At 57.7% G+C, this 22,346-nt stretch overlaps 1 protein-coding gene across 4 annotated transcripts in view; it reads left to right on the top strand.

The window, feature by feature from the left end:
* Positions 1-22,346, top strand: part of PTPRF (protein tyrosine phosphatase receptor type F) — an 84,248-nt gene that overhangs the window by 9,954 nt on the left and 51,948 nt on the right. For all 4 annotated transcript variants that reach the window (XM_057550191.1, XM_057550197.1, XM_057550203.1 and 1 more), the window contains exons 3-5: positions 4,257-4,392; positions 13,101-13,246; positions 13,428-13,569. In XM_057550191.1, the coding sequence (XP_057406174.1) occupies positions 4,302-4,392; positions 13,101-13,246; positions 13,428-13,569 (379 nt within the window). In that variant the 5' untranslated portion in view covers positions 4,257-4,301. The remainder of the gene's footprint in view (positions 1-4,256; positions 4,393-13,100; positions 13,247-13,427; positions 13,570-22,346) is intronic.

The raw sequence follows: 22,346 nt of genomic DNA on the forward strand, positions 1-22,346 counted from the left end.
CAAAGGCAGCCTCCAGCAGCCTCCTTTCCCGGGGCTGGGGTCACGGCTGAGACTGATTTATTCCCGTCGTAATCTGGTGGTTGGTTTAGTGAGAGTTGGAAACATGTTGGTTTTCCCTTCCCAAGTGTAACAAGGCGTGTTCCCACTTCTGCGGCCACTGCTGCAGTGCCACGTGGTGAAGTGTCCGGGACGTGACAAAAGGGCTCGGTTAGCTGCCCACCGGTTAGAAGATGAACAGCTCCGCTCAGGGCTCTGCCTGCTCTCACGCTCCTCTGCCCCAAGCGCTGGCCTCTCCCCTTCGCCGGCCGCTCCTTGGGGCCCTGGATACCCCTCCTTCTGCTGATGTCCATTTTGGGGCCCCAGCCTCCTGAGAGCCAGGGTCCTGGCCTGGGGAGGAAGCAGGGAGGAGGCTGTAGGAACAGGTGGTATTTGGAGACTAATTAATATTTGTGAATAATAACACGTGCCCAAGGGAAACAAATCAATTTGTGTTTGCATATTCATGAGGAAGCCTCGGAATGATCCCAGATGTTCTCCAGCCAGGGAACCACCCCCCGCATGTCTGGCGTCACATGATCTCTCCTGGGGGGCCCCCCATTGAGGCTGGCAGGGGTGGTTGGGTGGGCCGCACGGCGGTGACGTAGCCTCTGTGTAACAGGCCTTTCCGTGACGTTTGTATTCGAATCCTGTGGCTTGATGTGGGGCCTGCTCCTTCCTTTTCCCTCAGAGCAGTGATTCCCAGGCTCTTCAATTTCACAAACCAGTAGTTTCCAAAAGTACCTGGGGGCCAGACATGGGGTTGGCAATTTTTTATCTTGCCAAGTAAGGACATTATAAAAAAAAAAACAACTGGTATCTGCTATCACTATCACTTCCTACAAGAAAGGACATTTTAACACCAAGGACGTAATTTCAGAATAAAGGACAGTTCTTCCCAAGAAAGGGCAGTTGGCAGCTTTACACTGATGTAGCAAAATCTGAGTGTAGAAAAATGGCATTTGATGATATTGTACAATATCGTTCAGTATGGAATTGTTTTCCTGCCCAAGTGTATCAGTTGGTAGAACCGATGGTCCGCAGTGCAATTCAGAGACGAGCTGAGCGTGCAAGTGCTCAGGCCATGTTTTCATCTCGGCTGTTGAGAGCCCAGACTCACCCAGCCGTGGGCGGAAGTGGACGCTCAGCTCTTAACGCTGTTGCACTGAATTCAGAAGGTTCTCAGCTACCCCAGCAAGGCTAGCGTGGGTCCACCTCCCTGCTCCCCTCCCGCCACCTCCCCACAGGTGATCCTGAGCGCTCTGGGGTGGGGGCAGGGCCAGCGTCTAGACGGGAGGCCAGACCCAGGAGCCAGGACTCCTCCTATGCGGGGCCCTGGAGCTGGGAGTGGCCTGCGCCGCCTGACACTGGGGCAGGCTGTGTGCCCAGAGTCTGGGGCGGAGGCAGCTTGCTGACACCAGGAGCTGGTTAGGGAGAGGCCCTGGCCCGGACAGCTCTGTGGTTGCCGGAGTAGTTCCCTGAGAACGTGTCCATGTCTGTGTGTCCCCGCGTCTTCCCATCTCTCTGAGTGTCCTCGTGTCCGTGGACCACTGGGAAGAGCTCTCTGGGAGGGAATGTCATTGTTTTCAACTTTTTCACCTCTGTCTGTCCTACTTTCTGCATCCGAACAGTATCCTAGGCACTCCAGACCCAGATACACAGGAGGACCCTGGGGTCCCCAAGTCACGGCCACTTGTCTTTGTCACAGTGGGGGTGGGGTTACCAGAGGCAAACCCAGTTTCTCTGACACCCGTGGGCAGAATCTCATCCAAGAGTGTACCACATGATGTCTGCTCTGGAATTAACACCCCCTTGATGGCTGTACTGGGGACTGACACCCCATGATGTGTATAACAGGGTTATTCCTCTATGATAACATACCCCTATAATGTCCATCGGGCAGCTGCACCCCCATGATGTCTGTCTACACTCACATGATGTCTGGACAGGACTGCTACACTTCCGTGTGCCTCTACCTGGGAGTTGCACTGCCATGATTACTGTACCAAGGCAGCTACAGGGGATTACGCCTCCGTGATCATTGTACTGGGGAGTTACACCCCATGATGATTGTGCTATGCAGTTGTACCTCCATAATGTCTCTTCTTTGTAGCTTCATCCCCTTTACATCCATACCAGGGAGCTATGCCCCCCATGGTGTGTGTTCCTGAGGGTTATGCCCCCATGATGTCTGCACTGGGAGGAGGGTTCACACCCCGACTGTTTGTACCTGGGAGTGAAGCCTCTTTGAATATTGTATTGTTGCACCCCATGATGTCTGTACTAGTCCCCTCTGCCTCTGTCCTTTGGTGTAACACACCACTGATATGTGTACCAGGAGCTGCAAGATGGTTGTATCAAGGGGCTATACCCCCATGACACCCTGGCCGGGCAGTTCACCACCTGACGTCTGCTGGGAAGTTGAATTCTATCGTTGGTCGCACTGCTGCACAACAGTGCCATGATGACCAAGCCCAGACAGACAGGGCCTTAGTGATGCATGTCCTCCATCCCAAGTTGGCCGTATGGGGCATGGTGCTGGGGACTTCCTCTCTCCTGGTCTCGCCACACTGAGCGGAAGCCCAGGCGTGGTGTAAACGGGGCTGGACGCCCACCATGCTGCTTCAGTGTGCTCGCTTTTGCTGCTCAGCCTGTCTCAGACTTTCGGTGAGATCTTGGGACAAGGGACATCTCCCACCCTTTCCCCTTTGTGTTCAACCCCTACCTCACTTCACAGTTGTACCTGCTTTGTCCCAGCACCTTTGCTCACCTCCTGCCCTCTGATCTTATGACCTTTGACTGTCCCAGTTGAGACTAGGGTCTAATTTCCAGGGAGGAGCAGAGCCATCTTTGAGCCCTGCCTCTTCCTGTTCACCAGCCCTGTCACCTCCTTGCAAATATTCTTACCGTTGTGGGTCAGCTGGCACCTGGGTCTGATCCCCACTCTCCCACCAGAATCCGTAGGTACCACTGTGGGGCCCCCAGGTGTGTTCACCGTCACTCACTCCCCTTCTGCGCCCTGTTGTGTCTCCAGAGCATTAATGAGGGGCTTTGTGCACCAGCCCCTGGCCCAAAGCAAGGTGTAAGCAGAGCTGGTGGGCACTGGCACAGATCCCCAGAAGCCCCCTGAAAGGGAGCCATGGGAGAGAGACCCTTGGGAGCTCGCCACCGGGGCTGGAGAGTGATAGCAGTGTATCTGTACCATCTCGTGTGGCCACGCTGAGGGCTCCACATTGGTGCTGGGCAGAGTGGGCGGCGGGGGCACACCTGGCTGAGGAGCCCTGTAAGCAAAGGCCTGGGGGCATTCAGGCAATCCCGAATGGTCTTCCCCATGCGCAGGTTCCTGGCTCAGCCCGGATGGCAGTTGTGAGCAAGTGCACCCCACCCCTTGATATGCTCTGGGCCACTGGGGCAAGGGCAGAGGAGGTGTGAGGTCGACTCTTAGGGTCCAGCACCCCCAGTCCTGGCCACTAGGGCCTCCCTGTGGTTTCCTGTGGAGTGGGAAGGTGCCATGGGAATTGGGTAGGATGAGGGTAACCAGGCGGGGCGGGTGCAACTTGTCCAGAGCACGTCCTGGCGAGCCCGGACGGGTTGTGGCTTTGGCTCCAAGCCTCTGATACCTGGATCTTGTCTGCCACGACCAAGGCTGTGCTCTGAGGTTTGTGCCCAGCATGCGGGCTCTGCTGGGGAGAGGAGGGGCAACAGGAGACCCCAGGGACTCTGGAGTCCCTGGCCTCTGTGGGTCTGCTAACTGCTCCGTCTCGGTCTTGCTTTGTTTGGTCTCTGTCTCCACCTGTGTGTCTCTGTGTCTCTCGGACCCCGTTTCCCTGTCCCAGTCCCCTTATGGAGGCAAGTTGGAAATTCTAGGTCTGGAACAGAACATCCCTATACATCGTCTGGTCTCAGTAGCCCCTGCCCCCTACTCAGGTTTAGAGAATGACCTGGGGGGCCTCTTGTACTCTCTCCCTACAGTGTGACTGGTGGGTTATCCTTGGAGTCACTAGGGGATCGATGAGGAGCCTGGGTTTTCACAGGGGTCGGAAGGTCTGGGTGGTCATTGCGCATACCCCACAGGAGGGGGTATCTGTTGAACTAGGCTCTGGGTGGTCAACGATGATGAGTGGTGGTCTTGGTGGTGAGTGGGGGCCAGGAGGTGGCATGTGGGCAATAAGACATTGGTGGGTACCAGCTAATTGGCTCTGCCCTTCTCTCTGTCACAGGTTGATTGTCCTGGACTGCGGCTGGCTGTGGTGCTGGAGCCCTGGATGGCCCCTGAGCCAGCCTCAGGGAGGACGATGGTGCACCTCGTGCCCGCACTCGTGATGCTTGGTTTGGTGGCGGGTGCCCACGGCGACAGTAAGTCTGACCTCTCAAGGCATGGGATCTCCTAGATGGAAAGGTGCATTCCTCCCAGCAGGACTCTGGAAGGGGGGACGAGGCCAGCCACTAGGAGAGACAGGATGGCTAGATACACCTCCAGACCTTCTGTCCTAGAGAGCCCCCCCCACTTGGAGAGCCCCCCTCCAAGTAATACTCCAGCCCCGTTCTTCCTTGGAGCATCCTGTGGAATACCCGCATGTCTCTTAAGGTGCGCCAGGGTGGGGCGTGTCTGAGTGTGACCCTGTTTATGGGGTGGAGGTGAGACATGTCCAGGATTCGTGTGGTCATTAGTGATGTGCTCAGGCGTGTACTCTGTCCACCACTGTGGACCTGTGCAGAAGGCACAGTGTGGGCCGTGTCGGTGTTGGTGTGGGAATGGGGGGCTGCACACAGGAACATGTATGGACACGTGAGTGGGATGCCAGAGGTGTCCACAGGTCCAGGGAAAGATGGGAAGGCGAGCCACCATAGCCCTTCCCCTGGACCAGACCTGTGTGTAGACACTGAGCACTTCCTTCCCCTCCCCACTTCAAGGCAGAGGGGCATCCCCCTCCCCCAGCCCCTCAGCCCTGAGAATGGGGGAAGATTGCACTTGGCCACAGGAAGCTGGGCTCCAGCGCCCCTCTCTGTGTATGGGGGGAGATGGGATTGTCCCCTGCCCAGATCCAACTCCGAACTTTGGTCCCTTTCCTGCCGCCCTTCCCCCTGCCTGGCACTATAAGACTGGCCGCAGCCCGCCCCGTTGCCATGGTTACCACTGCTTGGTTACCGGTGGGAGGCGGGGCACAGGGCAGATTTAGCCAATCTGCACACTGAGGGGGAGGGGCGAGGTCGGAGCCAAGGTCCCTGGGGAACAGAGCTGTTCCCATCCTGTCCGGAGCCCAGAGGTGGCAAAGGGCCAACCTGGGGGTCAGCCCAGGGGTCAGCAGGCCATAGGGTTCCCCCACCCCCCTCTCCCTGTGTCTGGGAGCAGAGCTGTCTTCTTGCCCCACCCAAACCCTTTCTCCTAATGGCTCATTAATTATTCAGGACCAGATCCTGGAGGGGGTGGGACTGGAGCGCCCCGCCCTTTGTCCTCCAGGTTGGGTGGGGCCAGTAGAGCAAGTAGAAGGAGAGGGCATTCCTCCCGGGGCTCGGGGTGAGGGGTAATGGGAACCTTGAGGTGCGGGTGATGAGAGGGCTCAGCTAGCAGGAACAGGGAGGGGTTGGGGGTGCGGGTGATCTCCAGCCCGGTTGGGGCTGCTGGGAGAGAGCTTGAGCCTGCAGGGGCAGGCTGGGGTAGAAGTCACTGGGTGGGACTGACAATGGCACGGAGGCGAAGGCTTGTGAGAGCCAGCCCTTAGACACTGAAGTCCTGGCCTTGCTCCCCGACCCTCACTCTGGACGCTCTTAGGGCCTTCAAATGGGAGCTTGAGAGCAGAGGGAGGACCACCCGGCTGGGCTTTTGGAGACAGTACATCCTGGGAGCATAACTGTCTTCCCTCCTACTCAGACCAAACATGCTGGAACCTGTACCCTCACCCTCATCCTCCCAGACCTGCCCGTCTTTCTGTGTTCTCTCTCCTGGTGAATGGCTTTCCCACCCACCCAGCCACCCAAGTCAGAAACCTGGGCCTCCTCCCAGCCTCCTCCCTCTCTCATACCCACATCCAATCCATCACCAAGTACCGCTGTTTCTCCCTTCTGAATATCTTTGGAATGCGTCCACCTCTCTCTCCGCTGCCCTCACCCAAGCCATGCTCAGCTCTTGCTGGGGCTTTTGCAAGCAGCAACCTCCCAGTGGCTTCCCTGTCTCCAGTCTCTGTCCTCACCGTCCAGTCTCTGTTCCATGGTAGGAGTCGTGTTGCAAAATGAAAGCCTGATCATGTCGCCCCTCATTTTAAAACCCCTCGCTCTCTTCCTCTGTCGCCTTTAGGATCAAGCCTTGGGGTCCAGGCCCTGCATCTTTAAGCCTCTGCCAACCTCATCCTTCACCTGCCCCACCCCACGCCCCCGCCGTGCTGACTTCTCGGTTGCTCCCATGCTCCCAGGCCTCTGTTCCTTCTGTTTCCTCTGATAGGAACCCTCTTCCCCATCCCCTTCACCTGATGAGTTCCCACTCACCTGGAGCCATCACCTCCTCTAGGAGCCTGGGTCATGTGCTGCTCCCCTGGGCACCTGTGACTGCTTCAGGTCTGTCTGTCCCATCGGACTGTGAATCCTGAGGGGTCAGACGATTGTCCAGTTCAGGGCCTGGAGTGTGGTAGATGAGTGAGTGTAGGGGTGGAGTCGGGCCTGAACCCCTAGTAGGACTCAGGGGGCAGGGCAGAACAATTTTTAGAGCAGAGGCCAAGAACCTCCGTGCTGGTCCCTTAAGGACCAAAGACCAGGGTCTTGAAGGTAGGAACCAGCTGGAGATGCCAATGTAGGTGAGTTGAGCTCTGCTTCCAGGCAGAGAGCCACGGGAGAGGGGCATGGGCTGGAGACTGAGATGACCTGACCCCAGGAACACTGCACATACGTTTGGATCTGTCCCCCGCATCATGGCCAGGCTTGGGCTGGGCCTGGGAGACTGCTAGCTGGGGTGAGTAGTCAACGTGGACAGAGCTGCTGCAAAAGGTAGGGCAGGCGCCCCGGAGAATTGACGACCGGAGCAGTGGAGCGCAGAGCGGACAAATGTGTTTCTATAGGCCTCTTAACGAGACAAATGAATGGGGGCCCTGGCCTCTGAGGGGAGTGCAGGGAAGGGGGGCGGAGAAGCAGCTGCCAAGGGTTAGCCCAGGGGCCCCGGCGTCAATGCCGAGTCAGCTCCGACGGGGACCTGGGCACGTGGGGCTCGGCGGCTCCCCCAGCTGGGGCTCATGGCTTCTCACGAGGGAGGCTCGTGGGGCCAGAGGTGGTCCTGAGCAGGAAGAGGTTTCTGCTGATCTGCTGTGTGCGTGTCAGGTGCTCGGTGGGAAGAATCCACACGGGCCTGCCTTCGGAGCCCGCAGTGTGGGTTACTACAGCGTCCACTGTGCTGGGGTGGTGCTGACACAGAGGTAGTGACCTAAGCATCGTGGTGGGCAGGTGTAGGGGGCTTCCTAGAAAACGGGAGCCCTGAAGGTTGAGTGGGCATTTGCTAATGGGGGCCGTTGCCTGATGAGATGAGATTAGGGGGAAGAAGCAGGAACGGGCCTGGGCTTCCCCCTGGAGCCCATGGGAGGACCATGATGAGGACCATCTCGCTTTTGTCCCCAGACAGCTTAGCACAGTCCAGTTACTTGGAATCATAGGAGCCCAGAGCAGGATGCCTGATGGCTAGGAGTGTAGGTAGGGGGCAGAGGCCTAAGTAGCTGAGGATGTGTCTGTCGTATCACCGCCCCCACCCAGCCTGGGGAGCTGGAACATGGCAGGGTGCTGCACGCAGTTCTGCGGTGCCCTCCTCCTCATCCTTGGGGAGGCAGGACCTGGTGGCCCAGCTAGACTCTGCCCTCCATGGAACTTCCGGCAGGTTGCTTTCTCTCTCAGGGCCTGTTTTCCTATTGCACAATGAGGATAATCACTTCTACCTGGAAAGGTTAACGGAGGTCACATGTTCAAGGCACCTGGCACTTAGTATGTGCTCCCTCCATCCTAGGCCGTGACCTGGGGCTCCCAGTGTGTCCCCTGGGAAACCAGGGTTGTCTCTGAACGGGCTTCCCTCCCGGGGATGCCAGGAGTGGTCACAGGAGCCAGCGTTAATGAGCACCCAGCTCATCAGACTTTTCAGGGCCTGGGAAACCCGCCTCCCTCCCCTGCCTCACCACCCCTTGCTGCTGCGTGTATGTGTGCTCTGCAGGGAAGGCACAAAATAGGTGGCTCAGTTTGGCTGGACCCTGGGAGGTGTGGGGGGCCCCCCACCCCAACCCCCGCCCAGGCCAGCCCACTTGTTTCCTTTCTTAGGCCACTCCCTCCCACTTTGCATGGGCTCAGCTACCTGCGCGTGTCCAGGGCATGCCCCTGGGGGCTGCTGCCCAAAGACCTGTGCAGCCCACAACCTCCATGTGCTAGGGGAGGGGAGGTGGACCCACATCCTGGTGGGGCAAAAAGCCCCTCCGGACACGTGGTCTTCAGAAGTTCTGTTCAGACCCTCCCCAAACACTAGCTCTGGGTCAGTACTGGGCAAAGTGGTCAAGTCACCTGATTTTGCCTGCCTGCCTGGGGACCTGACCGGTCACTGTGGCCCACGGGCTGCGGGACGCAGAGCAGTCTCCCACAGGCTTGAGAGTAGGGTGCACAAGAGGGGCAGGGCACGCACGAAGGCAGGGGGGTGCCCACAGACCTGGGTGGGGTGACGCGGCCACAGGGCCTGAGCTGTGTCCTGCACTGTGCTTGGCCTGTGGCAGGTGCTTTTTTTTTTTGAAAGAGTCAAGAAAGCCTGGAGAAGTTAGCAGGAGTGAGTGTGGGGAAGCGAGCGGGGAGACAAATGTCAGCACAGGGTTTGTGCTCCCCAAAAGTCCGCCTGGTGATGAGAGGCGAGGGCTTGGCAGGGCTGCAGGAAGAGAGGTGCCCACCCGTGGGGGTGAGTGGGCTGAGGGAAATGAGGGTCTGGTCTGTTGGAGGGGAGGTCCTGCCCCCTGGGCTGCCCCAGGCTGCATGCTGCCAGTCTTGCCAGAGCCTGGTGGGTGGGTGGGCTGGCAGGGCTCTGGCCCCTCTCCAGCCTCCGGGGCGGTTGGGGGGGTCCACCTCCTTGATGGCCCCAGGCCTTGGGCGCCATCCAGCCTCTCCTGTACTCAGGCCTTCCCCTTTCTCTCTCTCTCTCTCTCTCTCTCTCTCTCTCTCTCCCTCCCCCCACCCCCCCCACCTGGCTGCCTCCCCAGCTTCTGGTTCTTTGTTTGGCGTGGAGGCCCCGCCCCCAGGCACACTCACCCGGCCATTCTGGTTCAGCAGGTTCCAGCCTCTGGTTTCTGCAGCTGACACGTTGAGGCAGGAGTTTCACCCAGGGCTTCTCTCCCCAGCGGGCAGCAGGGGCTCCCCAGTGTGGTGTGTGAGGGGCTGAGGTCTCCATCTTCCGCAGGCCTTCCCTTGTTGTCAGGTCACCTTCACTTGCCTGCCCCGCCCCCCTGTACCAGGAATGGGTTCGGGCGCTGGGACGGGGGAGAAGCAAGGCAGGCGTGGTATCTGCCCTACCCAGGGTTATTGTTCTCTGTCGGGAAGCAGCCATGAATTAAATACTCCTCCAAAGTGTGGAGAAAGTAATAACCTCACACGTGTACATAACAAACCATGAGCAGTGCTGTGAGAGAGGCGGCGGGAGTCTCCAGAGAGCCTAAAACCCAGAACTGAGCTAGTGGAGGTGGGGGCCACAGCAGGGGGACCAAGGAAGGTTTTCTGAGGAAATGATGTTTAAATTGAGATCAGAAAGGTGAATAGGAGGTAGTGGGTAAAGAGGTAGTCTAAGAGGTTTGTGGCAGAAGGAACGGCTTATGCAAAGGCCCTGAGGCGCAGGGGGTATTGCTTATCCAGTGGACTGGAAGCCAGGGCTCTGGGGGGTGTGAAGGGCTGGGGTGAGACCTGGCAGGGCTCCCGGTCTGAACTCCATCATGACGGGAGTTTAAATCTTGGGATTTAAATCTTGGGAGGCCTTTGGAGGGTTTTGATCAGGGAAGAGGCTGCCGCTTCACTCTGGCTGCTGAATAGAGACTAGGGACGCAGCTGGTTAGGTTGGTGGAGTGTCCAGTCGAGAGAGGGTGATGGCAGTGCGGAAGGAGAGCAGGGAGCTGCTGTCTGGAGGTGTGGGGGAGGGGCGTGCAGTGTGCAGGGGGGTGGGCAGGAGACTCTTCCCCACCCCCAAGTCGGGCAGGGGCGTCCTATCTGAGACGATCTCACTGAGAGGACAGGCTCTGCAGACAACTGCAGACTGGGAGAGTCCGGAACCTCCTTCAGAGGGCAGTCGGGGCAAGGGTGAGGCAAACTGAGGCTTCCTGAACCTTTGTGATGTCCCCATACCACTTGGGCCCCCAGCAGGTTTGTGTGTTTCCCCAACAAGGCTGCCCTCGCCCCCTCTGGGTATTCCAAGAGCAGTCAGATAGGTCCCCGCGTCTCCTTCCTCCAGGGAGGCCCTGGGTGCTGTAGGATGTGTTTAGGATTTGGAATGCTGGATCAAACCCTAGCTCTACTCCAGATCAGTCTGATTTGTCTGTTGTTTAACCTTCTGAGCCTCCATTTCCCCATCTCTAAAACGGGGGTGATATGATGCTAAGGCGGGTGATGGCTGCCCACAGGCAAGGTCCACCACGTGTCCAGCCTGTGCAAGCAGCCTGCAGACATCATCACATTTCGTCTGCACAGAGCCCTAGCACTAGCACCATTTTGCAGATGAGGCTCAGAGGTGGTGAGTGACTTTCTTAATAATTACATAAAACCTCCAGAGCCCACTGGACCCTGGGGTGCTGGGTAAGATGGGCCCCTCCCTGCTCCCTGCAAGGCTGAGCCCTCCCAGCTCTCTGTACCTGCAGCTGTCACTCCCAACCCTGGGGGTCCCCCAGACCCTTCCCTCCTCAGAGACTCTGCCCCATCTGCTGTCCGTCTTCTCTCCACTGGATCAACACCGTCTCCCTCTGCTGGCTCCTTCCCATCAGCATTAAATAAATAAATAAATATTATCTTTCACATCTTAGGAAAAAGAGAAACAAGAATGGGAATTTCCTTGGTGGTCCAGTGGTAAAGAATCCGCCTTGCACTGCAGCGGACGCGGGTTCTATCCCTGGTCAGGGAACTAAGATTCCCACATGCCGCGGGGCAGCTACACCCCCGTGACACAATTACAGAGCTCGCGTGCCCTGGAGCCTGGGCGCCACAACTAGTGAGAGAAAACCCGCACGCCACAACCAGACAGAAACCCACACACCACAACGAAGATCCCACATGCCTCAACAAAGATCCCGTGTGCCGCAACTAAGACCCAACACAGCCAAAAATAAATAAATAATAAATAAATCTTTAAAAAAAAAAAGAAACATGAATGTAAAAACCTCCCTTTCAACCCGTCCTCCAGGTGCCATCTTCTCTTTATCTTCCCCATCACAGCCAATCTTCTTTTTTTTTTGACTGCGTTGGGTCTTTGTTGCTGTGTGTGGGCTTTCTCTAGTTGCGGGCGAGCAGGGGCTACCCTTCGTTGTGGTGCGCAATGGGCTTCTCATTGCAGTGGCTTCTCTTGTTGTGGAGCACAGGCTCTAGGCGCGCAGGCTTCTGTAGTTGTGGCACACAGGCTCAGTAATTGTGGCTCGCGGGCTCTAGAGCGCAGGCTCAGTAGTTGTGGCGTACGGGCTTAGTTGCTCCGCAGCATGTGGGGATCTTCCCGGACCAGGGATCGAACCCGTGTCCCCCTGCATTGGCAGGTGGGTTCTTAACCACTGCACCACCAGGGAAGTCCCCAATCTTCTTTAAATAGTCACTGTACTCTGCTCTCCACTTCTTCACCTCTTGCTCCTTGACCTTCTTTGGTCTGGCTTTGGCCCCTGCTACCCCACTGACTCTGCTCTTGACAAGGCCCCCAACTATACCAATATGAACTGTTTCTGGCAGGTGTCTTGGAGTCATATAGGCTTGAATTCAAATCTCAGATGTGCCGCTTATTGGATGTGTGACCTTGGGCTAGTGACTTGACCTCTCTGTGCCTCTAAACTGGGGATAACAACAGTGAAGGACTAAATGAGATGAAGTACCTGGTGCAGAGTGGGATTATCATCATTGAACAAACATGTTTTTGTGCCAGAGACCAGACCAGGCCTGGGCTCATCGGCACCGAGCAGGTGGTCTGAAATGTCATTTCTCATGGTATCAGGCTTCCTGGAGCTGTTCATTGGTCTGATTAATAGGAAATGGATCCGCTATCAGGATTAGCAAGGCATTTCTACATCTTAATGAAGGCCGGGTTTCCAGGGTCTTGTGACCCTGGGTGGTGGGATTCCAGGTTGGCCCTGGTGTGTGTATCAAGGTGACATGGGTGGGCATGGCAGTACGGTGTCCAAGCCCCCTCCCTTCTCCCCCCCACCGCCTCTCTGTGGACACTTTGGGGAGACGTCCAGGCCATCGGAAGGCAATAACCCAGCCAGTGGCAGCGGGGTGGGGAGTGCAGATTTACAGGACAGCATTCACCTGGGAAGACATCCAGAGATACTTAGGAGGTGGAATGTCTAGGCCTTCAGGACTGATGGTGTGTGGGGGCCGGGGAGAGGTGGAGTCACGGTTTCTGGCTTGAGCCTTGCGGTGGATGGAGGTACCATCACCCTGGTGGAGAGCAGTGGGGGAGGGACACGTCCAGGGGAGATGCTAGGGCTGTTCCCAGCAACTCTCAGCATGCCTTTATCCTAGAGCTTGGAATTGATGGGGGGATGGGAGACAGAAGAGTGTAGCAGTTAAAGTATGGACTCCAGACTCAGTTGCCTGGGTTCAAATCTTGGCTCTGCCACTAACCAGCTGTCATGTTAGGCAAATCCCTTAACCTCTGTGTGTCTTGACTTCCTTCTGTATAAGCACAGGTAACTGTAGCACCCAGCTCATGTGCTCACAGCTCTTTGAAGAGTGCCTGGCACATAAGAAGCACTGCATAAGGGTTAGGCGTCGCTACTGTTATTTCCTGTATAGATCTTTCTTGCCCCCCACCCCATGCCTGCCCCCTGTAGTACAGGCCATGTCGGCAGTGACCGTGCCATGATGACCTGGTGTCTCTATCTCTCCAGGCAAACCTGTCTTCATTAAGGTCCCTGAGGACCAGACTGGGCTGTCAGGAGGGGTGGCCTCCTTCGTGTGCCAAGCCACAGGGGAACCCAAGCCACGCATCACATGGATGAAGAAGGGGAAGAAAGTCAGCTCCCAGCGCTTCGAGGTACAGTCTCGGGCGGGAAGGGGCAGGCAGGGCTCCAGGTCTGCCTATTCTGGGGTCTGGTCCTACCTCACCTGCTCTTGGTCTCCCTCCTTGGGGGCCTTTTGGCAGTGAGAGGACGGCTGACCCTGAGCAGGCCTCTGTGTCCTGAGCAGGCTGTGACCACGTGTCTGTCCTGCGGCAGGTAATTGAGTTTGACGACGGGGCAGGGTCCGTGCTGCGAATCCAGCCATTGCGGGTGCAGCGAGATGAGGCCATCTATGAGTGCACGGCCACCAACAGTCTGGGAGAGATCAACACTAGTGCCAAGCTCTCAGTGCTCGAAGGTACGTGCTGGGGAGGGATGGGGCGTGGTGGGTGCGGAGACTGATGCAGGGATGAGCCAGCCAGCCAGGCCCGTCCCCGCCGTGGGCTGGAGTGTTTTTGTGGAAAGGAAAACTGGCCATCCTGGGGTCAGCGAAGGTCAGTGGTGGGCAGGCATGGTCACTGGATTTTTGGCTTGTGCCAAAGCCCGCTGTGTGCCTCGTGTCTTTGTGTTCTGCAGAGCCAGGATGTTGCTTGGTGGGTCTGGGGACTGACTTAAGGTGGGGGGCTGCAGCTACGTATCGCTTGGGGTACATGACTCGTGGCAGTGGATGTGATTTTCATGTGGAACCTGGCAGTAGGCTTCAGAGAGGTGTGTTCCCAGTCACCGTTATGAGCAAGGGCCCTAGGCTGGAGGCTGGGGCTCTGTATGTGGACTTGAATGACTTCTCTCACTCCGCGGCGCCTCCATTCATTCACAAACACTCCCTAATGCTGCCTTGTGTCCTGAGAGTTATCTGACCCGGTCCTGCCCTTGAGACTTCAGTCTCCAATAAGTCCTGCGGGTGTGGCCCGGGGACTGGGGGGCAGGGTGCAGCGTAGAAGGGAGCTGTGGTCTGAGTCCTGGGGACAAGTGGGAGTTGGGTTGGGGGCCTCGGCAGGGGAATAGCATCAGCATGTGCTAAGGCCCAGAGGCAGGAGAGAATGGTGCTTTCAAGGAACTCTGAGTGGTTCCGTTTGGTTTTGGGGTTGGGGGGGTCACTGGAGGACACAGAGAAACGGGGAAGAGTAATTCAACATGAGCCTGGAGAGACTGGAGGGCAGATGACACAGGACCAGGTTGAGAAATGAACACTTTCCTGGGGACATAGGAAGCCACAAATAGAGTGACATGGTCGCCCCCCCCAACCCCAGCCATGATGGAGTCATCAGTCTGAATGTGTCTGCCTATATTTTCAAAATATGGCATTGATTGTTGCTTTTTAAAAAAAATTACAGTAACAATACCTGTTCACTGTTGAAAATTTGGTAAGTATAAAATAGCACATAGGAAAAAATAAAAATCATCTGTTTATCTTACCTCTACTATTAACTTTTGGTTATCTCGTTATAGTCCATTTTCTGTGCATGCATGATATATGTAACAAAAACAGGATTACATTCTGCTCAATGATTTGTGGACTGCTTTTTAAAACAACATATCATGAACATCTTCCTTGCCATTTTTTTCTGCATCATTATTTGTTAATGGCTGTGGGTAAGTGTCACATGCAAGTACCCCAATTTATTTAGCCACTCCCTTATTGTTGGACACATATGTTGTTTCCAGTTTTTTGCTTTTATAAATAAGGTGCTACACACTTCCTTGCAGGTAAGATGTATTCACCTTCCTGATTATTTCCTTATTCTAGATGCATGAAAGTGGAATTGCTGGATCAAAGGGCACATGCGATTTTAAGCCTTTTCAGTATTTCCAGAAGACTGTGTCGGTTTACACTCTGACCAAACAGGGCATAAGAGGGCCTCTTTTCTGCTCATCCTCACCAGCAGTGGGAATTATCATTTAAAAAAGTCTTTGCCAAGTTAATAGGCAAAAAATGGCATCTCAATTTAATTTGCATTTCTTTGATTACAGAGCAGTTGAACGTCTTTTCGTATTGGCCATTTTCACGTTGTGGCTTTATGTGTTCACACGCACGTCCATTCAGTAACTCCTTTGTGACTGTGTCTGCTGCGAGGCGGGGCAGGGCCCTCCAGCTTAGAGGGGCAGTGGAGGACAGGGGTTAAGAGCAGGGGCTCTCGACCACTTACTCTCTCACCTTGTGACCTCAGGCAAGTAACCAAGCCTCTGAGCCTCATTTGCTCGCTCTGTAAATAGGGACATAGTACTTGCCACCCAAGCTGGTTGGGAGGATTAAATAGGAGTTAAGCACCTTGCCGGATTCCAGCATGCTATTGGGCTGGAAGCAGCACATCCCAAGGCCCAGACGTGTGAGCTGGCTGTACCTGGCATCTCTGCTGCCTGGCATCATCTGGGTGATGCAGCCCCCACCATCCACTCCTATGGGGGGCGGGAGCCCAGAGGACAGGCCCTGGGCCAAGATCCCTGATGGTTGAGTGCTTTCATGGTGCTCCCTGCCACCCCTGACCTCAGTTTCCCCACTTATGACCTCAGGACAGGTATTTCAGCACTACCCTCCCTCCTGTTGGTGTCTGCCCCAGCAGGAGCCATCTGCCCTGCCCTGGCATTTGGGAGGTGGCTGAAGGGCCAGGCTGTGGCTCCCACCCCAGAGGGCATCTCTCAGGCCCTCATATTAAGGGAAAGAGAGCCTCCTTATTAGTGTTGGAAGAAAAGCCCCCCCAAAGCCCCTACACCCCAATTTTGGCCCTTGCTCTCCCCAAGTCCTCTGTTGGCACTCTCCTATCCCCACCTCTGCCGTGGGCAGCTTTATCTTTTAAAGGGTTGAGGAGGATTGGGATGGTCTGGCAGGGGCTGAGGTGAGGGGGTTCAGACTTGCAGGGGTCTGTCCTTCTAGAGGGGCCTTCTTGGAGGAGGGTTTCTCTCGCAGGGGTCTGGGGTCTGTTTGTGCTCCTCGGCGTGGGAGGTGTCTGATGAGGTTGGGAAGCATGTAGGGCCCTAACCATGCGCCTGGCCCAGCTGAGATGGAGCTGTGGGCCTGAATGAGCCCCTCCTGCTCCTGAAACACAGCACCCGCAAGATGAAATGCTGACTTACCATGTTGGTCTGCATAACCTTGACCCTCTGGCTCTGGGCATGGCAGAAAGGAGGGGAGTGGGAGGCCTTAAAGGTACCAGGGGGCGGGGCCAGAGGAAAGCAGCCCCGCCCTGCCGCTCCAGGCCTCCTGTGCTGGCCAGGGAAGCTGGGTGTGTGTGGGAGTTGGGTGAAAGTATGGTGTGACTACAGCTGTGGGCTGGGGCCAGAAGACAGCCAGGGTCACTCCTGGGAGGAGGGCTGGGGAGAGGATGAAGCCGGTTTGCGGGCTGGGAATAAAGGTTGAGTCTCTTACCCTCATCATAAACTGCATGGAGCTCACCACACACTGGGCTCTTCAGGGGAGTGGCCCAGGGCTCTCTGGGGTGACTTGGCTCAGGTGAGGGGTTGCTGCCTCCCAGGCCTACGGGTCCACGCCAAGCTCCCTGCCCTGCCTTGCTCCGTGCCATGCCCTGAGCTCCCCTCACCCTCTGGGAGCACCCACACCACTCCCACTTCGTGGCCTTTGCAGCCGGCTCTCTGGGCAGGACTGCCACTCCCAGTGAGTCCCGACTGCCCTGTGATGCCCAGCCGGCTGCTCCCCGCCCCCTAGGCCCCGCTGGGTACCGGGTGGGGGTACCCGGCACAAGCTGGCTGGGGGTGAGCCGCCCAGTGTTCCTGTCTGAGTGGTAATTGAAGCCATTAGCGCACCAGTCTCTCCCTCGCCGGGTAATGGCAGGAAAAGCTCTTCTCACGCCGCACTCTTGAGGCTGAATCACTCCCCCTCCAACCCGCCCGCTGCCGCCACTGAGACAGGGAATCTGACATTTTCCCTCACGAGGGAGGGGGAGTGGAGGGGGAGGGGAGACTGGCCTTGCTTCCTGGCCTTTCCCTCCAGGGTGTGGGGAAGCCGGGAGGGTCCTGGAGCTCAGTCTGGAGGTTGTGGATTCACGTGGGCCAGTGGGTTCCAGCCGGGCAGTACCGGTACTGTGGTCAGGAAAGCCCCAGAGGAGGCCAGACAGCAGAGGTGTGGGCAGGGCCCTGGTGACTTGGGCAGGTTCTGGAAGGGCCAAGAAGGAGGAGGAGAAGAGAAAGAGGGGCAAGGAGGAGGGGAGAGGCCGAGGAGCAGGGATAAGCCGTTTCTGACTTTGTGGTGGGCACCTGGCTCTGGGGCCCCCGAGTGCAGGAGGCAGCATTTGCCTCGTGGTCATGGCTACAGCAGGTAGTGTGCACCCTGCGTGTGGTGAGTGCCCTGTGTGCTGTCTGTAAGGCAGTGTGTGTGAGGTGTGCGTTGTGGTGTTACAGTCTTAGGGGCTGTGTGTGCCTTATGGGTTGTACATATAGCAGGGGGCGTGCGTCCGACTGCGTGTGTGTGTGTGTGCGCACGCACATCAGGCAGTGTGTGTGGGGTGTGGTGTGTACAGCAGGTGGTGTACACCTTATGACCTGTGTCTGCGGCGGGGGGAGGGGTGTGCAGCAAGCAGACTGGGCTGAGTGTGTGCGGTCAGTCTGGTGCTGTGGGAGGCCGGAGATGCTGTGTCTGGGCTCATTGTCTCCTGGACCCCACAGGATCCCTGCTCGGAGCTGTCGGTCAGCCAGGACAGCGGGACAGAGACGGACGTGGGGCAGAGTGGTCAGGCTGAGCTGTTCCCAGTGCCTCTGAGAACTGCACCTCAGCAGTTCCTCTGCAGCCAGGCCAGAAGGGAGGGGGCCCCAGATAGGGATCCTGCCCAGGCCTGGGGACGCTCTCCTCTTCCTCCCCTCCCCTCATCAAGCCCAGGCTCCCTTTCACCTGTTCCCACCTGGCCTTGGTGTCTGCTGACTGGCCAGGACCACACCGCTCAGGCCACACAGGAATCCAGGTGCCCGCATGGAGTGCCTGGCCTTGCCCCCTTCGTTCCAGATAGGCCCTGCGGGAGGCCAGCTGTCAGGCATGTGGGGTAGTGACCGGGGGAGGGGGGCAGTCCGTGCTGGGCCTGGACCCCCAGGCTCCGCAGTGGTTCTCACCCTGGTTTTGGGACTGTGGGATGACGGAGGCCCTCTTGAACCCCCCCACCCAACCCCCCCCCCCCCACCACAGCCCCTTTGGAAACAGCCCCAGGGACATGAGGGCTGATGAGCAACATATGACCCAGTCCTGCGGCCCTGGGCTGGCTGAACCTGGAGCGGGGCCAGTACAGAAGCTTGTGTTTTCAGGGTGGGTGGGCGTTTTCCCAGGGAGTCATCTCTCCCTGCCCCACCCTCCTCCCTGCCCCTGGCCCAGGCCTGACTTAGGAGGGTGGGGAGTTTGGGTAAAGGGCTGCCAGGCAGAGGATGACTCCTTAGGTGGCAGGATGTGCCCCCTTCCTGTTGCCTGCATACGTGTCTAGCTCATGGGCTTGTTCGGAGGAAGCTGGGCCTGTCACCTCCCTGATTTGCATCCATGGAAGATGAAGAAGGAGCCCCAGCACCTAGAACCTGGGCCAGCTTCTGCTCCTCCCCTCGCAGCTGAGGCATGACCTAAGTGCTTCTGGCCCAGTGACTGTGGGATCTGTGACCTGTCCTTCCCCGCCCCATTGTGACTGTAGTCGCATTCAGAACCGTGCAGATACGAGGCTCTGCAACCATTTCCTGGAGAGATCTGGGCCCCAGGCATGGGGGTGGGAGAGGTGTCAGTAGGTGGGCACTGCCAGGAGGGTCTAGAAGATCCGACTCTGGGTTTCTTGGCACCTGGGATCCCCCATTTTTTTCTAGTTCTGATTTGCGTTCAAGGTCCAAGCGGACTTCCTTCTGAATGGGTCCTCTTGTGGGGTGGGCAGTACGCCTGCCTCTTCTGTTAGCCACGGACATTGGACACCTTCCCTGTGCCTAGCCTGCCCCTCCCAGCCCTGTGGTCACGGGTGCTTACATGGCCCTGCTGTGCCCGTGGCTCCCTCGCCCACTGCCATCTCCCCCAGCCGCAGGACCACAGCGGAGCCAGCACCTCCGGGAACAGCTAGCCAAGTCGGAGGTTTCAAATGCCCCTGTGTGTGTACCTTCTCCATCCCTGGTGAGCTGCCACCTCTCTCTGGTTGCCAGGGGAAAGGGTATTTTAATCAGGGGAATGACTTGATAAAATTTATGTTTCAGAAATGTCCCTGGGGGTACAGAATGGGGTACAGGGACACCAGTGAGAGGCCGGGGCAGCACTGCAGCCCGGGCAAGAGGTGGTAGTGGCCCAAACCCAGGCAGTGGGTAGGGAAGGAAGGGAGACTGGGTTTCATGCAGTTTAGAGAGAGTGGTGGCCTGCCTGGCCACCTGTGGGACTGGGGAGGCGGGAGACTCGGGGTTGCTGGCTCTGGGCCAGGTAGATGGCAGTGCTGTTTTCTAAGGTTCAGGTGTGGGAGGAGGACCTGGTTTGAGGGGCAAGTTGATGAGGCCACTTAGAAACCTGTTGTATCGGGTGTGCGCAGGCATTGGAGGTAGGGGTGTCAAGGAGGACTGGCACTCCAAGGGACATCTGGAGATGCAGTTTTGAGGGTGGAGAAATGGCAAAACTTACGGAGCCAGAGCCAAGGGGGAGGAAGAGGGCCCGGATGGAGCCCCAGACGCTAGCTCTCCATGTTGGGAGGGGAGTTTGCATAGGAATCTGGTGAGGAGGTGTCTGAGAGGTAGGGGTGAGTCCGTGGAAGTCAAGAGAAAAGAGTCTGGAAGGAGCAGGGAGGGGTGCCGTCGAGAGGTCAGGCAGGATGAACGATGAGACGTGTCTTTTGGACTTAGCTCCGTGGAGTCATGGTTGACCTTGGTGAGCACGCTGGCAGGAAGCCATGGCAGTGGCAGCTGGGCTGCAGGGACCTGAGGAGTGAGTGGGAGGCTCTCAGTGGTCTGGAGGGACTGGGCCTGAACCTAGGGGAGTAAAGGGATCAAAAGAATCGTCCTCGAGTAGGACTGAGGTGGGGACCCCAGGAAGAGTTCGCTGTGGGTCAGGACCCAGAAGCTGGAATGTGGAAAAGGTACAGGCCTGGGGACGGTCCCCAGGTTCACCTGGCTGTGTGTGGCTGGGAGGCCTCACCAGCCAGGTTGTGTAGAGCCCTGTGAGGTGCCAGGGAAGCCCTGGAGGTGGGGGACTGCAAGGGGGAGGCCTCGGCTGCTTGGCTGTTCTCAGCTAGCTTGTGCTGCCGACAGGCCCCAAACAGCTCAGACTCAAAAACAAAACAGGCTTTTAAGATGCCAAGTTTGATGAAATCTGAGTGCTAAAAGAGGTGGGAGTTTTCTCTTAGAAAAAGCTGAAAATCAAGACTGAAAGCTGCGAAGGGAGCCCAAGGCTCCCCAGGCCCCCCTTACTGCCTGGAAGTCTGGGGGTGGGGTGGGGCTCTCTGGGAGAGTGTGGGAGCCTGCGGGTCTGAGGAGCCCTTCCCACCTGCTAGGGGGTGTCTTGGCCCTGACCTTGCTAAGGATGGAGCTGCCTCAGGGACAGGGCCTGAGGCAGCCTTGGTTTCCTTAGAGTGCCAGGAGGGCTGGGGGAACCAGCAGCCCTGCCACCCACGAGGTCCCCTCATGCGTCTCTGCATTTCCCGGCTCTGTCCCTGCATGCGTCTCCAGGGACACGTGTGTCAGCATACGTGTTATCTCTGCATGTCTGCACATGTGTGTTTCTGCGTCTCTGCATGCTCTCCCTCTGGATCTGCTTGCATGAGTCTGTTTCCACAGGTGCTTGTCACTGCAGGTGCCCCTCCGCACGCACATGTAGATTTCTATTTTTGCACCTGTCTCTTTCTCCACGTATATCTCTGTGGGTCCCTGGTTGTGCATGTATCTAGGTGTCTACGTTCAGAGAAGGGGTGAGGCCAGGCCCAACACTCAGGCACAGGAGAGAGGGTCAGGCCTACAGACGGTGCCACCCCAGGGAGCCTGTGTATGTGTGTGCCTGTGTGTGCCTGCGTGCGCACAGAGACGCCAGGAAGCTGGGTAAACACGGGTGAGAAGTTCGTGCTGACAGACGGTGCCGCCCGCTCCGGGACCCCGCAAGGCGTCCCCATCTGTCCGCTTCCCTGGTGCAGCCCCCTCCCTCTGGCCCAGACTCCGCCTCAGGCATCCCAGGCTGAGCTGGACAAAGAGACCTGTGTGTGCTTTGTAGGGGGCCTCAGCAGCCCCCTCCCCCAGTCATTGCAGCCAGCCTAGGCTGAGCCCCTGTCCACCTCCACCCCAGCCACATTCATCAGGCCTTAGCTCCAAGCAGCCTCACCTTCCCACCGTCTCCCCGGACCACAGCCCTTACTCAGGCAGCCCCTCCCTCCCTTCCACCAGAAAGCTCTCCCTGCCTCTCCTGTTCAAGTGTTTCCTACTCTTGCATCTCCCTCCTCCTTCAGGAAGCCACCAAGATAGCAGGTGAGCTGTGGAGTTGAACTGATCCAGCTCCACTGCTGCTGTGGGGACCTCAGCCAAGCTCTTGCCCCTCTCTGAGCCTTAGGCTCCCAACACCCATCTCCCAGCCCCCCACACCCTGTCACCTTCCTCCGCCCAGTGGGGATAGCAGGGAAGAAGGGGTCAGGGTTCCCACTGCAGTATCTAAAGACCATCGCAATTCATGCACACGTGTGTACCCACCACAGGTACACAGATATGTGCGGGCAGACGCTAGGAATGTGTGCGCCCTACATATGCATGCAGGCGGAATCCACAAACGGCTGTAGAGGTTCCCCAGTACCTCTGAGGTCCCCTAAAGTCCCCATGGGTTTCTCTTTCCTTCGCGGGGACCCTTTTATCAGAGGATGGATAGACCTCGGCCCCAGAGGCACAGACACTGCGGAAGTCTGGCACTGAGACTGCGAGGCAGGTGTAGGGACCTCCCGGCGCTGTGCACACTAAGGGGGCAGCCCCCAGCTACGCGTCGGTTGAGCGTGAAAGAAGCTGGGCTTCCTGGGGTTGGGGAGTGGGGTCCTGAGAAGGGGCGCCGTGACTCCACCCAGGCAGGGGCGGGAGGGGGGGCAGCGGCTCGGACCGCAGACGCGCGCCCCGCGTGGACACGGCATGTGCCGCCTTTCCGCCGCGGCGCAGTCTCCGCCGTTGCCATAGTTACCGGCGGCCTGGAAGGGGGAGGGACCCTTCTTCTCCTGGCGCTCCGCAGCC

The sequence above is a fragment of the Balaenoptera acutorostrata genome, chromosome 1 (assembly GCF_949987535.1).
Source record: "Balaenoptera acutorostrata chromosome 1, mBalAcu1.1, whole genome shotgun sequence".
NCBI classification, from domain to species: Eukaryota; Metazoa; Chordata; class Mammalia; order Artiodactyla; family Balaenopteridae; genus Balaenoptera; species Balaenoptera acutorostrata.